At 34.9% G+C, this 18178-nt stretch overlaps 1 protein-coding gene across 1 annotated transcript in view; it reads left to right on the top strand.

Annotated features, from left to right (window-relative positions):
* Positions 1 to 18178, top strand: part of SLC26A5 (solute carrier family 26 member 5) — a 47105-nt gene that overhangs the window by 13483 nt on the left and 15444 nt on the right. The window contains exons 6-12 of the mRNA XM_044679724.1: positions 5809 to 5961; positions 8380 to 8462; positions 10763 to 10910; positions 12047 to 12160; positions 12909 to 12986; positions 13220 to 13315; positions 14945 to 15051. Coding sequence (XP_044535659.1) covers positions 5809 to 5961; positions 8380 to 8462; positions 10763 to 10910; positions 12047 to 12160; positions 12909 to 12986; positions 13220 to 13315; positions 14945 to 15051 — 779 coding nt within the window. The remainder of the gene's footprint in view (positions 1 to 5808; positions 5962 to 8379; positions 8463 to 10762; positions 10911 to 12046; positions 12161 to 12908; positions 12987 to 13219; positions 13316 to 14944; positions 15052 to 18178) is intronic.

Consider the following 18178-nt stretch of genomic DNA (forward strand, 5'->3'; position numbering starts at 1 on the left):
GTTTGGTTTTTTAAAAATAAAATTAGGGCTGTGTGACCCTGGGCAAGTCACTTGACCCCCATTGCCTAGCCCTTACCACTCTTCTGCCTTGGAGTCAATACACAGACTCCAAGACGGAATGTGAGGGTTAAAAAAATAAAAATAAAAATATAATTGGAAAATGTTTAGCAAAATAAAATTTTTAAATAAGTATAATGAAGAGAAGGTTAATTCTTGTCTTTCTAAAGCAATATGAGGCCCACAGGGATCCCTTTCTATTTGAGTCCGACTAGCATTAGAGGTAGATGACCTCTAAAGTCCATTTCAGCTCAAGATTTTGTTACCTACAACTAACTGCAACGTCATGGGAGCACTCTGTGAACAACAAAAACAATTGAATGATGATGAATTGGTTTTCAATCCTTAAATATCACAATAGAGATGAGTGTAGACTTCATTTCTTGTAAAAAATGAAAATTTCCAGTGAAAGAAGATCTGACATTTCAACCTGGGATCTATTACAAAATAATAACACAGAAGGTTAAATGAGCTATCTGCATTAACCATACTTTGATATCCTTGAGATATTTGTCCATTAACTTATGTGTATTTTTCAGATTATTAAATCAAAGCTTTTAATATGCCAAAGTGTTCAGTTGTATTTTTAAATATTATATATGATGAAATAATGCTGAGTTAACTTCCCTTTGTTTTTAATCTGTTCTTTTCTAACCTTGGAAGCTGCCCTGTTTTTCAGGCCACTAGAATAACATTACTCAAGGCAGTAGTTTATTGAACCTCAACTGAAGAAATTACTGTGAAGAAATTTTCCAATGCTATCTAACCAACTGTCAGATGGGAATATGAGATTTTACTAAGAAAGCACAGGCGGATTTTTAATATAATGGTGCTCAGAAGAATTTTAAGTGCAAAATATGCTTAAGTCTTGAGGAATAAGCAGCCCCATTACAAAGACTGTATAAAACTAATTGCCTTTCTACTTTTAGGAGAACAACTAATGAGGCTTCAATACCAAGTTAGCTACCAACATCAATTTATTTACAAGTAGCATCTTAAATTCATTACTATCCATATCCCCATTAATTTGTTTTCACTTTTTTATCTAAATGGAATGTAAATGAGATTAATACATACTTGTGAATTTGTTTTGCCATTCTTACCTCCCAGAATACTGGGAGAGCCTTGTCCCCTAAGACTTAATTTAAAAGAAAATATTCATTTGTTAGTATGTGTGTGTTATTAATTTATAATCTTTAACGCTCAAAGGGACTTGTTTATTTAGTAGCCTCAGAGATTTCTAAGGCCTAAAAATTCAGTGTTTAAAAGAATTTAATTTAAACAATGAATAATTTAACCATGATGTACAAGATATCTTATCTAAAGCTAAATATAGTTCAAACTGGATCTACATTCTAGAACCTCAAAATAAAAAGCAAGAGACTCAGTTATTCAGTTGTTTCATCTATATAATGTTAAATATTTATAGTGATTCTGACTTTCTAGATAGTTGGAATCATGTGCTGATTAAATATTCTATTTTTATTCAAATATTTTGGCATAGTGGTCAAAGCCTTAGGCTTTTATTAGAAAATAAGAGACAGATATCGTATATTGTTTATTCTAGGAGCTCTCATTTTTTAAGTTGGGTTATGTCTTTTTTAAGTAGAGAATCTCATAATAAATGCTCCCCATTTATTTCAGAGGGTACTAAACTACAGCCCTAGAACCTACTGGGAGCTTCCCCTCTTACCTCAGACATTTGCTAGATTTTGATAATATGTAATAAAGTCTCAAACTCTTGGGCCTCAAATTACTCATATATAAAATGAGGACATTGACTCACAAATCTAAGATTCCTTCCAGCTCTAAATCTGTGAACCTATGATTCTAATAAAGGTTACAGGGTTATTTGGGGTTTCAAAGAAGTACAAGGCCTTGAGTCATCTCTCCCAGTGAGGATTTCTCTTTTTCATGAATTAGCTCTAGGATAGTTCTGGGTTTCAGAAAGAACTGCTAGTCACCCTGAGGAATGGCAGAGATATAAATTAAGAGAGTATAGTGGATACATACATAGCAGGAATAGAGGATGGAGGAGGTATGTAAGTGATTCCTCCCACCCTCTGTATTCTGCTTTCAGGAGTGATGTTTTCATGAGTAAAAAAGTGTAACTTCTTTGACAATAAGAGAACAAGAAAGGCCATCTCCTGACTCCAGGCATTTTTACTAGCTGTAGGAGCATTTATCTTTTTAAACTGCTGGTTTCATTATTTTATTCCCCTGCTCAAAATACTTCAATGATTTCTCTTTACCCATAGGATGAAGTCCAGACTTCTTAGCCTTATATCCAAGCTCCTCTACTATCTGACTCTGCCTTCTTTTCCAAGTTTAAGTTCAATTGCTCTTTCATGATCATCCCCCTCCATGACAGGTAGATTGAGCCAGTCACATTTCTAAATCCTCTTTAGGAAGCATTCTTGTCTTTCACAGCTAAGAGCATAACCAGCCTTCTTTCCTGGAATGCCCTTCATCCATCCTTCGAGGTCCTGCTCACATTGCTCATCATGAAGAAACTGTCATTGGACAAACCCCCAGAAAAAAAGAAGCACCCCCTTCTCTTGACCTCCTACAGCATTGGTCTGAGCCCCTCATTTGGCACTTAGACTTACTGCCTTTATAATATTAACAACCTATTCATGTCCATTTCTTCTCTAGCTACCCAGAGTAGAAACTCCACAAAGAGTTTTTATTCTTCATAGCCCTTTGCGTAGTTATAGAAATTGAAGGGTCTTAATAAATATTTAGTGATTGAATGGCCTTGACTAAAGCTGTAGAAACCATCTTTGTGTAACTTAAATTTCTTTTAATTTCTAGTTATGTACGTCATCATTGACATTTTCTTAAACCCTTTGTCACAAAGCTGCCATATTATGACTTTAATTTTACAGATACAGCTCCTCACAGTATTTATTCACCTCTCAGAAGGATGTTACTGAAAGTTAGGTATGCTGCCAACAGATAGCTGGAGGGTGCCTGGGTAATGTGGAAAAGTCTGATATTTAATAAATCTCTGCTCAAGGACTCATGGACTTATAACCATGAATTTCCCATACCTTCTTTAAATTAAAAATGGATTTCACTAAAAGAGCAAATTATTTTATTTTACGTTTTTATTGAAAACTTAAATTGAACATTATTAGAGGCAACACTATATTTAATGGTAGCAGTTGACATTTAAATTAATTCAACACATAAAATATCAACATTTTTCATTTACTTCCTGTAAGTTCCCATGAGGATTCCTTGTGGATTCATTCTTATTTATCCTCTTACATGATTGTACTTGCTCCATTTTCTTCTTTTGTTGTTCAGTTATTTTCAATCATGGGTGACTCTTTGTGACCACATTTGGGGTTGGTTTTCTTGGCAAGGATATTGGAGTGGTTTGCTAATTCTTTCTCCAGCTCATTTACAGATGAAGAACTGAGGCAAACAGGTTTAAGTGACTTGCTCAGGGTCATACAACTAATAAGTATCTGAGACTGAATTTGAACTCAAAAAGATGAGTTTTCTTGATTTCAAGCCCAGTGTTCTATCTATTGATTCACCCAGCTGTTTTGTTTAAGCTTTGCACCATTTCCTCTCCTCATACTTGGACGATTGTAATAGACTGCTGGTTTGGTCTCCAGGCTACAAGTCTTTTCCCACTCCAGGCCATTCTCCATTGTACAACTAAAGCATAAAATCGCAGGCCTGACCATGTGCTCTTCCCACTCAATAAACTCCAGTGGATTTCTGTCACCTTTAGGATCATTAAAATCCTCTGTTTGACATTCAGAGAGCCTTTCATAACATACCACGCTCAGCCATCATCTTATACCTTACATCTATATCCATCTTATACATATCATCTTATATTTTATAATCCTCCCTAGGTACTCTTTGACACTGACCACCTTGTTTCTTGGTTTTAAAACAAGAAAGGCCATCTCCTGACTCCAGGCATTTTTACTAGCTGTATCTTATACCTGGAATATGGTCATTTCTGCTTCCTGGATTTTCTGTCTTCCTTCAAGTCTCAGCTAAAATCTCACCCTCTTCAGGAAGCCTATTCAAATCCCCCCTTAATTCTAGTGCCTTCCTTTGGTTCTTTTGGATTTCCCTTCTATTGAATATTTCCTAATTATCCTTCAGATGGTTTGATTGCATATAATTGTTTGCATTTTGTTCCTATTAAATACTGAACTCCTTAAGAGCAGGGACTATCTTTTGCCTTACTTTATACTCTTACCATTGAACCTGGCACATAGGAGATACTTAATAAATATTGATTGACTAAAGTTCTTTCCAGATTTCTTTGTATTCCATAACATTAATAGCTACCATTACCATATCCAGATTATAGAAATTTCATATAATGTTTCTATAAATATATTTGAACATAGAAACCTTTTTTGCTTTAGGTAACACTTTAAAAGCATGTTCCCAACAATGGAATTATTAACTAATAGGGTATAATTATTTTTGTCACTTTTCCTATGTATTTCCAGCTTACTCTCAAAAAAGATTTTTATAGTTTACCATGCAACAGTAATTCTTGCAGCAATGTTTTCCCACAACTCCACTAGCTTTGACTGTCCTTGCCTTTAATTATTTCTGCCAATTTTATGAGTGTGAGATGGTACCTCAAAGTTCTTATAATTTGTATCTGATTATTAGTGATACTGAGTGATTTATCAGTGGTTATTAACAATTTATTGCCTCTCCTTTTGAAATTATTCATATTGTGGATAATTTAACTATTGTGGAATAGGAGTTGCAGTTTCATATATATCTTAGATATGAATAAAATAGTAAATATTAAGTAAATATTTGATAACAAAGATGATCATACTTTTAGAACATGTTGTTAAAGCAAATAAACCCCAGAATATAATCAGCTACACTTTTTCACTAACTCTCAATTGTTTTCATTACTTTTTTCCTGATTTTCCCTGTATTCAAGTTCTTGGAGACTTTGGACTTCTTTCTCTCAGCTGTATAATTTTGATATCCAAGCCTTGTACTTATTTCTCTGTACCTTTTTCTTCTACTTCTGAGGACACTACATTACCTGAGCATTCTACTATTTCTCTGAGCAATAGACGAAGTAGCTTTGTAAAATGAACAAAAAAATTGAAAAAACCTTCCCAAGAATAAAATGTGATGATTCTTGGATTTGGGGGATGCTGATCAGAGGGTAGAAGATGCTATGAGACACTTTTTTTCTCATCAAAAAAATTTCTAACAATTAGAACTGTCTACCTATTGAATTGATCATTCTGAGGTACAGTATACTCTGTCACTTAAAGAATTCAAACAGAGGCTGTCAATTAGGTGTGTTTGGTAAATATTTAACAACTGGCTCTCTGAAAAAAATGTATGTGCTAACATTTTTAAGTGAAACCCACATTATAAACATTTTTCCATTATTTTCTTAAATCCAGATAATCAGCAAAACAGTAAATCAGTAAATCAAAGAGCTCACCCTGAAATGTTAATATTTGGTTCTCAAAAGCTGATTTAGGCTGGTTCCATCACACTCCTACCAAGAGTATCATAAAAGGAAGAAGACTGGACTGAATGTCAAATTCATACATCTGAACTATAATGATTCTTTGTGATAGTCTTAGGATGCCCTTCTTCCTGAGAATTAATATCAACATGCTTCAGTTTATATTTATAAATTATTTCAGTGGTAGCATTTTGGGTTATTGAATCATTACCCTTATATGAACTTTTTCTTAATGGTCAACATTAAATTTCTTACAGAGTACTCTTGCTGTGATAGCAAATGTCAAAAAACTCAACATATGTTCCCTTGTTGTTGGATTGATGTGTTTTGCTTTGCTTCTGGGCGGCAAGGAGTTTAATGAAAGATTTAAAAATAAATTGCCAGCGCCTATTCCTTTAGAGATCGTCGCAGTAAGTCATTTTGGGATTTTTTTTCTACTCAAATTAAAAGTTTATGGATATCTTTTGTCTTTACATTGTCTAAATTTCACCCTCTATCTCTCCTGCTCTCTCTCAAAGAACCATACTTTATAACAAAGAATTTTGTTAAAAAGAGGATAAAGAGAAAAAAATCAGTAAAACTTATAAATATATTTTTCAAAACATGACAATATATACAATGTTCCACACCTATATACCCTCTACCACCTGTTCCAAGAAATAGGAGGTATCCTCTCATCTTTTCTTAGGGTGCCAAACTTATTCTTTGTATTTTTGCAATATTCGTTTTTGCTTATTTCGTGGTTTCATGGTTTTTTCCACATATATTGCTATGGTCAACATGCATATTGTTTCTCAGGCTTTGGTTATTTCATTTTGCATCAGGTCATGTAAGTCTTTCCAAGCTTCTCAGATATTCATTATATTTGTCATTTACAACAGCACATTAATATTCCATTATAATCAGGTGCCAGGTTATATTTAGCTATTATCCAATCAATGGGCATCTGCTTTGTTTCTATTAATTTGTTATCACAAAAAGTTCTGCTATAAGTGTTTTGGTGTAAATGGAGCCCTTATTTTTAACAGTGACCCTCCTTACAGTATTTTTCTGGAAGTGGAATCACTGGGTAAAAGGATATAGACATTTTAGCTACTTTATCAATTTCATAATTTCATATAACTTTCCAGAAAGGTCATACTAATTCACAGCTTTGCCAACAGTGCCTATCTTACAACACTTTCCAGACTGACTATGCTCATCTTTTGTTGCCTTTGACAATATTTTTGTCCAATTTTCTGGGTGTGAGGTGAAATCTTAGAGTTTTTTAATAAGCATTTCTTATTAGCAATTTAGAACATTCTTTCCTAGGGTTAATAGTTTGTAGTCTTTTTGAGAATTATTTGTTCATATCTTTTGACCATTTAACAGCTGGGGAATGGCTTTTGGTATTGATACCAAATCCTTACCCTAGGAATCTGATACAAAGTCATTTTTCCCAGTCAACTAATTATTTGGGTTTGATTTTTATGCATTCTATTTTTATATTAAAAAGTCACCTCCTGATACATCCCTTCACCAATGCTGAACCCTCCCTTGTAACATAAAAAGTACTTAACAAAATTAACGGAGACTACATGTGATACCATGTGTAATATTCTGTGCCTCTAATCCCCAAATTCTATAGAAGAATGAAGTAAAGTTTAATGATCTGTTCTCTGAAACTTAGATTAGTCATCAAAATTACTCAGAATTCAGCTGCCTTCTTCTGTTGTTTTGATTTACATTATTATAGTGTATGTGTATATATATACATATATATATACACTTTCATATCATCAGTCAACAAGTTAATTTTAAAGAAATGACCGTGCTCAATGCAGTTGACTCTATTTGTCTTGCATATGTATTTAAAATTTTACATTGAAGTCACCAAGAATCATTGTCTATGATATCCAGATGTAAGATATGTTATCAACTTATAGTTCTTTTTCTTTTGTTTTCTGTCTTGTCCTTCACCAAGTGTGACATTCAACATTTAGCAATTCTATGTTAAGATGATGTTCCATTATTTGAAAATATCAATGTGAGTTGGCTTTAGAAAAAGACATAAGCAAAATGGTAGCCTATAATAAGTATGTTTTAAGTGTTCACAGAATTCCACTTCAAACCTGCCACTTTGGCTGGAGGTAGAAAGAAGATGGGGAGAGTCTGCTAATATGAAGACCTTTAATGGCCCTCTTTCCCCTCAGTCCTTTTTCCTAACAAATAGTATTAGGTGAGACAAGGAAGTCATGAGTCTATGGACATGAGTAGCACTGAAGGACTCACTCTTACCAAGATTCAGTGAGAGTGAGCCCTCCTGCTATACACACTATTTTCTTCTTATGATACTTTATTTCTGAAATAGAACTGGTTCAAAGAAATTCATCTTCTCACTCAACCCTCTAAATTTACTTTGTGTATATTCTGTTTTTCTTTATATCTGTGTGGTCTGTGTATGTGATTTCCCTGGATAGAATGTAACTCAAAAGCAAAGACTTTGTATCTTCAGTGCTTAGCACACTAGCATTTTTAATCAATCATGCTTGCCTTTCTTTGCCCCATTGATGATTTACTTGATTGATTTAATGGACCTAAGAGCCACATTCTATAATACAGAGTGAGAATAAGAAAAAGAAAAGGCTGCCATTATATTTAAAAACAGCAAAGTGAATCTTTTTTATTTAGAGTAAAAAAATTAGAAGGTACAATGCCTTAACTACGTTTATTATTTTCAGTCATGTATTGTATTAATGAGATTAGATCAGACACAAGTTTCTTAAGTTTATTTCTGCAGCTCCATATTTTTAACTTTGAAGATAAACTTGAATTTGTTCCATTTTTAGGTGATAGTAGGAACTGGCATTTCAGCAGGATTTAATTTAGAAGAATCCTACAAAGTGGATGTTGTTGGATCACTCCCACTGGGGTAGGGAATATATATATTTTTATTTTGAACCTTAAGATGACTAAAATGATCAGTGAAGGTATTGTTTACCTATTCTGCTGCCTACACCTATACTCTTAAAACACGAAGGTAATTTTTTCTCTATATTTTAAACAGCTTGATTTGAAAATAGTACACTTTAGCTTTAGGGAAAATTCTAAGATTTCTTTTGATGATTTTGTAATTTTTAGCTCTATATAATTCCCTAAAGCAGTGATGGGAAAACTTTTTAAAAAGGGGGCCAAAGGAAAAGAAAAAAAAAACTTTAGGCAGGCCAATATAATTATGTCTAGCTTCTGTGGAAGGGGTAGCCAATGCGAGGAGGCTCGGTTGATCTGGGATGGAGCTAGAGGCAGCTGGATAGAACATTTGCATCTGGCCTGTGGGCCATAGTTTGCCCATAACTGCCCTAAAGTCATCTGTTGTTTTTTCCCTACCACTTTTCTATACATTCATTGCCTTATTTCCTCTTCACTTAATGCACAGAATCCACTAATCTCTTGTCTCTTTTTTTTTTCCTTCTGCAAAAAACATCTCTGAAATACAGAGCAGCACATTTTCTTTGGTGTTAAATCCCAGTGGTTCCTCGGCATCTAGCAATCTTATTCATCCCCTGCTGTTTGATGCCAGATACTATGAGATATATGGCATACGCAGATGATGGTTTTATTGCCCAACTTCATACTTACTCATGGTCAGAGTCCCCAGACTTATGACTCTAATGGTCTTAATACCTCTGACACAAAGCTGAAAGGAGCATTTGAGAAAAGGACTCATAAAAGGTTGGCAAGGATTCAGCTGTCACTGGCTTAATGACAATCATCATCACTCTATTCTTCAGTGTCCTGAATTCCCCAAACCTTGGACAGCTTGCAGCACAACTTGACACAAAAAACTTCCCTGGGGGCACATATATCACAAAGAATACTACTTAGGGCAAGTGAAGCAGGAACTACAAATTCTCCAACCCTATTTAACAAAATCTTAGTACTCTGCCATGTGGAGAGCTCACCTACCTCTCTTTTCTTTCTTCCTAATCACCTCTACAATGGGCCAACTTCCTGGGAACCATAGAGTCAGAGAGAGGTTGATATCCTCCTTGGGACTCTGGCCAGCAGCTATTGTCTTCTTACTTACATAAATCAAATGCCTTTTCTATCTAGTTGTAGTGATTTTCATTTTTTACCACAAGAGTAGGAATGAGTAGCATGTCAACTACTCTGGAATGGCACAAACCACTTTGTTGCTGCTCAGTCATTTCAGTCACTTGAGTTGGGTCTGACTCTTCATGTCCTCATTTTGGGGGTTTCTTGGTAAAGGTAACTGGAATGGTTTGCCATTTCCTTTTCCAGCTCATTTTACAGATGAAGAAACTGAGGCAAACAAAGTTAAATGACTTGCCCAGGGTTACACAGCTAGCAAGTGTCTGAGGTCAGTTTTGAACTCAGGAAGAAAAATATTCCTGATTCCAGGCCCTACACTCTATCCATTGCAACACCTAGCTTCCTCTGATCTAAACGATTATTGCAAAGAAAGAACTTCTTTTCACACTTGATAGGGAATGTCCTTTTTGAAAAAATATTTTAACGATGCACTTCAAATTAAAGATTTCATATATCTGATGTGGAATAGTCATGGATTCACTGAAAGATACTGCTGTTGATCATATAGTTAATAACTGGTTTACTATATGCTTAGAGCATAGGCTCATGGTATCTAAATGATCACAGAATTCTAAAGTGAGTTTTCAGAGTCTCTTATACAAACTTTAGTTATATCAGCAAAATGAATATAATTAGTATTTTACAACTTCAAAAAGTAGACATTTACATTTCAAAGGTAAATATATAACTTTATAGCAAGCAAATGATGGAAGAAGAGGTTATATATCAAAAATGAGATAGCAGAAGAGAAAGATTTATATCAGGTCAGTTTGTAAATTGATTAATAAACTTTAGGAAATCTACTCTAGAGTTTTCAACTAGCCAGGAATGTTAATCTTGAGTAAATAAAGTAAATAAAACTGAACCAGAAATTCTTTTATCCCTAACCAATTAATCACTTGAATTAAATTTTTGGAAGTCTACATTCTACACTAAAAGAAAAAGCTATAAAAAGTTTTGTGATTTTCTTTAGCAATAAAATGGCTACTCTGGAACCAAAAGAAAAGAAACTTTAAAATCTTAAAAGAAATTCAAACTCTTATGAATAGTGCTTCTCTTAGTTCAAAGGGTTTCTTCTCATGCTATCAAATCTACATTAAAGTAAATTCCCTCTTTCAGGTTATTAGCTCCGGCTACCCCAGATTCCAGCCTCTTTCACCTTATCTATGTTGATGCTATTGCCATTGCAATTGTTGGATTTTCAGTGACCATCTCAATGGCCAAAATGTTTGCATCTAAACATGGCTACCAAGTTGATGGAAATCAGGTAAAATTATGGTATTTCTATAGAACTATTCACAAAAATGCAATTAGGTATTTCATTGTTTTTAGTGACAAGCTAAATGGACTTTTAAAATATGTTGATCCAAAGATTTTTTTAAACCTTTACTTTCTGTCTTAGTAAAAATTCTAGGACCGAAAGGCAAGGAAGGGCTAGGCAAATGGGATTAAGTGATTTGCCCACGGTCATAAACCTAGGAAATATCTGAGGCTGAGATCCAGAGATTTTGATAGAAAAGCAGTCTTTCTTGCTTTCACCCCATAATTAATGTTTAATAATAATCAGCATTTGTTTAGGCAAAGCTGGAATTTATATTATACTTCTGTCTTTAATCACATATGTGAATTAGTTATTACTCATACTCTCATTTCACCAAATTAGGCTCCAAAGCACAGATTCAGGTAGACATAGGTAGGGAAGGCATTAGGAAAGTAGAACCACTAAGACAGAATCCATTGCATACAATGCCATTTCTTTATCCCAAAAGCTTGAAAAATGCATTCATTCAGCAAATAATTGTCCAACTGTCTTTGTTTTCAACTTTTTAAGTATCATGACTGCTGTTAATTTGCCTCTCATTTGAAAAGGCAAATAGAACTAAGGATAACTGATACAAATATGAATATTGCAACATACAATGTTCTTTATGAGAAGATTCAGTTATATACAAGTTACATTTGTCAAAGTATGGATTACAAATATGATCCTCAAAAAGAGACCCCTATGGCCACCCAAAGGCATTGCTTTGGAATGCACTGTGACACATAGCACGGTTGGGATTTAAGTGAACAAAACAATTTTATATATATTTTCTAAAATAAAGAATTGTGTCCATTCTGTTGGGACACCTGTGCAAGAATTAACCTTATTTGTGAAATGATCCTCTGCTTGAATTTGGGAGTTGGGGAGGGAGCAGAATGATGATATATGCCTGTAACATAGGAATAAAAACTCACACTGCTTTCCATCCTCTCCAAGATATGCAAAGGTCTTTTGAATCAGCACTAAACAGCTCCCATACCTAGCTGAAAGATGAGATAGAGTTCTATTGACTAGGCTAACATATTTCACTTTTTGAAGAGCTGCATAAGGTTTCTGTTTCTTGTTTTCATGTGAAAAAGGAACTCATCGCCCTAGGAATATGCAATACCATTGGCTCACTTTTCCAGACCTTCTCCATTTCATGTTCCTTGTCTCGGAGTCTTGTTCAAGAGAGTACTGGAGGAAACACTCAGGTGTGTATTACAGATAGACATTAGGGAGAGGTGATTGGGGTGGTCATTAAACATTTTAACCTCTCAGTTCACTCCTGAGCCCCAGAAAAGCTACTCTGCATGCAGAGCCAATGGGCGCTCCATGGAGTTCTACGTCTCTAATCAACTTTTTGAGGAGAAGGGAATGAGGGAGTTTACAAAAAATCATATAGTTCTGCAGAGGAAGGTGTGAAAATTAGTTGAACTGAACTGCAAAAAGCTAGATCTGTAAAGAGGAGCTCCTGCCCTCCACTAAATTAGATGTTTGTACAATACTCTGATTCTAGCACCTGTGCACCCAAAACTTCAGACGTGGGAAACTGTCATGTGCTGAGATGAAAACTTATCCCTGCAGGCAGTGACTAAGTATGGGAGGGATGTCAGCAGCTCTAACACCCATCCAAACTATCCCAACCTCTCATGTGTCTCCAGGCCTGCACCGGACATCTCATGAGGATGGGCTTTCAACTTCCCGTCACCCACTTCGGGCAAGGGTATTTGAAATGGTCAGGGTATTCGAGCATTTCTGTATCTAACCAGAATCCATAAGAGCAACGGAAATTTTTAGACAGGGGGAGGGGGCCCTTGGGCTAGGTCATGGTCTGGGTGGCTTCTGAATCCATGCTTGTTCCATATCTTCACCAGTAATGTTCAAGGTATCAGACAAATGCCACCACACTGATTAGCCTACTTTTCTAGAAATCCCTTCAGTGCATTTTGTCTTGTTCAGCTTGCAGGTTGTTTAGCCTCTTTAATGATTCTGTTGGTCATATTGGCCATTGGCTTTCTCTTCGAATCATTGCCGCAGGTATGTATCTTGGATTTGGCTTGGAGTTTTGTGCATGTACAGGAAGTTTGCTGTTGGAATGCAGGTCCAGCCTTCCAAGCCTAGATTAGCTCACTGAAAATCTCTCATCACTGTGTGGGAAGTGAGATGGGAAATTGGATTGGGGATGAGAAGCATGAGGGAAAAGGGATGGTGCCAAAGCTGTGTACCCTGGACATCAGAAAAGGGAAATGCCTGGTTGTGGTGTGTTTCAGGCAGTGCTATCAGCCATCGTGATTGTGAACTTGAAAGGAATGTTTATGCAGTTCTCAGATCTCCCTTTTTTCTGGAGGACCAGCAAAATAGAACTGGTAAGTGAAAATAAGCAAATCCATCCTAGAAAAATACCCTTTCCAGTTTACTATGATAGAGGCTTAGTAAGAATCTTTTAGCCCAATAAAAACCACTGTTGGACATATTCCTAAACAATCATCCAAAAACTTCAAGGTAAAGCTTAAAAGTAGCAACTGATTCAACAATCTCAGAATAATAATACTGAACAGTAAATGCCAATGCTTTCATATCTGATGACACATAGATATACCTATAGAACTTGCTACAATTATCTGCATTTAATTCTAAATCAAACCAAAGATTCTTATATTTGCTCCAAGTAGAATGATACTTGCCTAATTGTTGTCTTCAAACTGTGGTTTCTTGACATCTTGTTAACATGAAATTTTCTCTAAAGGAATTACTACTTTCAGTTACCAAGAACCTAAATAGCCATGTCCTGAAACATATGTAATTGTCCTTTGCCTTTTGAAGGTCCTCATCTAATGGCAAATGTGGCTTATACTTAACACTTCCAAGATGTTTACATTAGCTTAAGATCATAGATTTAGAGCTGAAAAGGACCTCTAAAACTATCTAACCCAACCTTCTCATTTTACAGTTGAGACCCCAACAGATAAAGCAAATTGACTTAGGATCACACAGCTAGAAGGAAGATCCTAACTCACTACTACAGACTCCAGATCCATCATTCTTTCCACTGTTTCACATTGCATTCTAAGTTCCACAAAGACTAGAAATTAGAAGAGTAGTAGAATTTGTTTCATAGGCCACTTTTTAATGCAGTTATACTCGAGTTTGCCTTTGAAGCATTACAAATGCTTCCTCACATAGAACCACATCGTTGGGATTTTTTTCCCTGTGATCTCCTTGAAATTGATCTCCAAAGTTTTCCCCTCAATTAAATGAATATAAGTAATCTAAATGTATTGATGAATTTTAAATAAGATGCATTGTCCTTGAGAACACTAACCTTTTTTCATATAATCTTCCTAGAAGAGAGAGTAAGATATAGGAAAAAGATTATATATTTGTGTGTATGTGTGAATGCTCAATAAATGGTCATTCTGAATCTACCTCAATGCTGTTTGGAAAACACCTAGGTGAAGGACTAGAAGAGAAAGCCCCTTACTTTGAAACCCTGTTCAAACTGGGCCCATCCAAGATGAGATTTTTTTTTAAACCTTTATTTGCCATCTTATAATCAATACTAGATATTGGTTCTGAGACAGAAAAGCAATAAGGGCTAGGCAATGGGAGTTAAGTGGCTTGCCGAAAGTTACAAATCTAGGAAATGTCTAAGACCAGGTTTTAACCCAGGACCTCCCCTCTCCAGGCTTGGCTCTCTATCCATTGAGCCACCTGGTCTCACACACACACAACAAGATGAGATATTTTAAAAATACTTTAACTGTATTTTAAAACTTATAGTTGTCAAAAAATCTTTAAATGATTAGTGAGCATATAATAAATATAATTAGGGAATAGTCCTGTGATATAATGAGAAAAGTAGCTGAAAGAATTATAAATGTGTCATCTAGCTAGGGAAATTCAATTTATCTGATCACCCTTCTATTAGTTACTTTTTTAAAAACTATTTTTTTCTTAAAACTATTTTAATACAAGGCTTTCTTGTTTTGGTTTAGACTATTTGGCTTAGTACTTTTGTTTCCTCCCTGTTCCTTGGATTAGACTATGGTCTACTTACTGCAGTGATAATTGCTCTGATGACTGTTATTTACAGAACACAAAGGTGAGTTGGGTAGTGGGTCTATGTGTGGATGTTCTAATACTATATTTAAAGTTAAAACTTTGATCTTATAGCATAGTCTAAATATGGAAAGAAATCAGGCTCCTCTGGTTATTTTCATTGAGTTTGAACAAAAAGCAGAAGTACGTATGGGCATGCATATATATATATATACATATATATATACATAGATATAGATATAGATAAAATATATATGGGATGAGGTGGGATAAAAGAACAAGGAAGAGCATGTTAGAATTCAAATCTATTCAACAAAGAGTTGAGTACCTATTATATGCAAGGTACTATGCTAGGCTCTTCAGAGAATATAAAATGGGTAAGACATATTTGCCCTCAAATCTATATAAATATATGTCTAATAGGAATTTATTTTCTAGTGGGGTATTGAAACAAGTACATACATGTCTACAGTATGAGCAAATATTGTTAATTGTCATAAAAAAGTACGAGCAAAATACTCTGGAGGTTCACATAACACATATACTTATGGGGATCTGATAAAGCTTTCTGAGAGGTGCAAAGTCTTAAAGAATGAGTTAGAATGCTGATAGGTAGAAATTGGAAGAGGACATTTCAGGCATGATGAAGAGTATAAGCAAAGGTTTGGAACTGGTAAAGTATGGACCATGTTTTTGAAACAGTGAGAAGTATGTTTTGACTAGAACATAGATACATGGAGAGAAGTTAAAGATGAAGCTGAAAAACATAAGTTAAAATAAGTATCAAAAGCCATTAAATCCAGGATGAGAAATAAAACACAGACTTCACTTATTAGACAATGTGACCTGCTGAAGGTTTGTTTCCCAGAGGGGAGATGTGTTTAGAATAAAGCTTTAGGAAGGTCATATGCCAGCTGTAACTGAAGTAGATTGGATAAAAGAAGGAACAAAAACATGAAGGAATAATAGGAGAAAAGGAAAGGGGAGAAAGAAACAGAGAGAGAGGGAAGGAGGGGAAGGAAAGAAGGAAATAAGAATTTGTTAAGTGCCTTCTTTTGTAGTGTGATTTATAAATATTATCTCATTTAATCTCACATCATTAGGATGTAGGTCCTGTTGTTATCCCCACTTTCATTTAAGGAAACTGAGGTAGATAGGCATTAAGTGACCTATCAAGGGTCACATAGCTAGTAAGTCTTTGAGACTGTATTTATATTTGAACTGTAATTGAACATGGGGCTCCTTGACTCCAGACCCACTGATCTATTCACTATATTACCTGACTGGTTAGAAGGACTATAGCTAGAGCAGCCATTTCCATGGATATTTATAGAGATCCTGCTCTATAACCAGAGATTTTCTGAATAGCCTAGGGTGGTCATCGGATGTAAAGAACAAAACAGATTGGAAGCATGGCTTATTAGCTCAAAGTGCTCTGAGGTACAATAGAGTCACAGGTTTATTATATATGAAGTTAAAGATCCCTTTCACCCAAAAGCACAAGGAAAGTTTCCCACAACTACACGGAGCTGTATTTTTAACATAGACAAAACAAAAGGCCTTAGAAGCTTCAAGGTGTAGATAAGAACCTATGCTAAACTTTCAGCGATATTGTTATCACCAAGTCAAGTCTGGGAATATTTTGGTAGGATGGCAAGCCCCTGAATTTTTTGGCCTTGACTACTTTTGAGACCAAGCAGTTTATTCTAAATCTGGGCAAAATGCCCCTGCTAAGGTTTTGGCCTTGGCTTACCATGCAGCTGCATTCCTGACCAAAGGGGAAGAATGTTAACATCTTGACTTCTGGTTTGCTGAGAGCTCAAAGCTTTCCAGTCAGACTATATTGCTTTTTAAGAAAAGGTGTGAATCATGAAAAGGAGTCGCAAAAGGAATTTCAGATTTTTATCTTAGATAACCCAATCCAGACTTACTCTAATTAGAGCAGAGGGGTCAACCCACGGCTCTGCCAGGCTGTGTTGATAAAAATATCTATTCCAGATTCTTATTTCTCTTAATGGCTTCCCACAGATATTATCAATTTGAAGGGGGAAAAGCATATATTTAATGAGACTTTTCTCAAGGAATAATCTTTGTTAAACCATGTGGCCCAATATTTAGTTTGGAAAATATGCTTTCCTCTTCACTTAGAAGACTCTTGCAGTAAGTACACATAAACCATGAGAGCCTTAACTAAGACAGTGGTAATGGGATGCCAGCAATAGGATGAATATGAGACATAGTGAGACAAAATTTGTCAGATTAATAAGAGAAAAACCTCAGTGGTTCAATAGGCAGTTGGAGAAAGGAAATAGGCCCTGAAAGAGAGAGAAGTTTTGGAGATACTGATTTGGAAGTCATCTGCATAGACATCCGAAGTCACAAAGGTAGAGTATAGATTGTCAAAAACAAAACAAGGAATGAATTTTTTAAAAGATGACCTCCTTCTGTTGGAGGTCTATTTATCTCATGCCATCTTCAGTTTCCTTCTGTTCTTTTGTATCAAAAGGCTATAGTCAGGAACATAATAGCTGTCATCAATTAACAGCTTAATTGTAACTCTAGAATTTACTAATTAAATCATAATTTAGTCAGTCTTGCCATTTGCTTTGATTCTTCTAATTCCTGATTCTTGGGAAGTAAAATAGATTATCTTACCAAATATATTAAGGTCTTTGTTTCCCATACATTGAAAGGGAAGAGATCCTCCTTCTGCTAAAAGAATTCCCTCTCTTTTATGAAGTATGAAGGTAGAAGGGGACCCTTAATCCTTATATCATGGACTTATCTAGTACTATGGTGAAGTCTATGGATCCTTAAATAATGGTTTTAGCAGATTACAAAGGAAATTAAATTATTATTATATTAATTATAGTATATTATATTATAGTATATTAATTATTAAAATTGTGTTGTATTATATTAAAATATTTTAATTATTAAATTACTTCTATTGAAATTATATTATTTTATATTACATTAAATTATATTATTTTAAATTATATTAAAATATTATCATAAAAAAAGATTTTTTTTTATAGATTCTATTTTTTTTTAAATTTTTATTTTTTTTTAACCCTTGTACTTCGGTGTATTGTCTCATAGGTGGAAGATTGGTAAGGGTGGGCAATGGGGGTCAAGTGACTTGCCCAGGGTCACACAGCTGGGAAGTG

This window comes from Gracilinanus agilis, chromosome 5, assembly GCF_016433145.1.
Source record: "Gracilinanus agilis isolate LMUSP501 chromosome 5, AgileGrace, whole genome shotgun sequence".
NCBI classification, from domain to species: Eukaryota; Metazoa; Chordata; class Mammalia; order Didelphimorphia; family Didelphidae; genus Gracilinanus; species Gracilinanus agilis.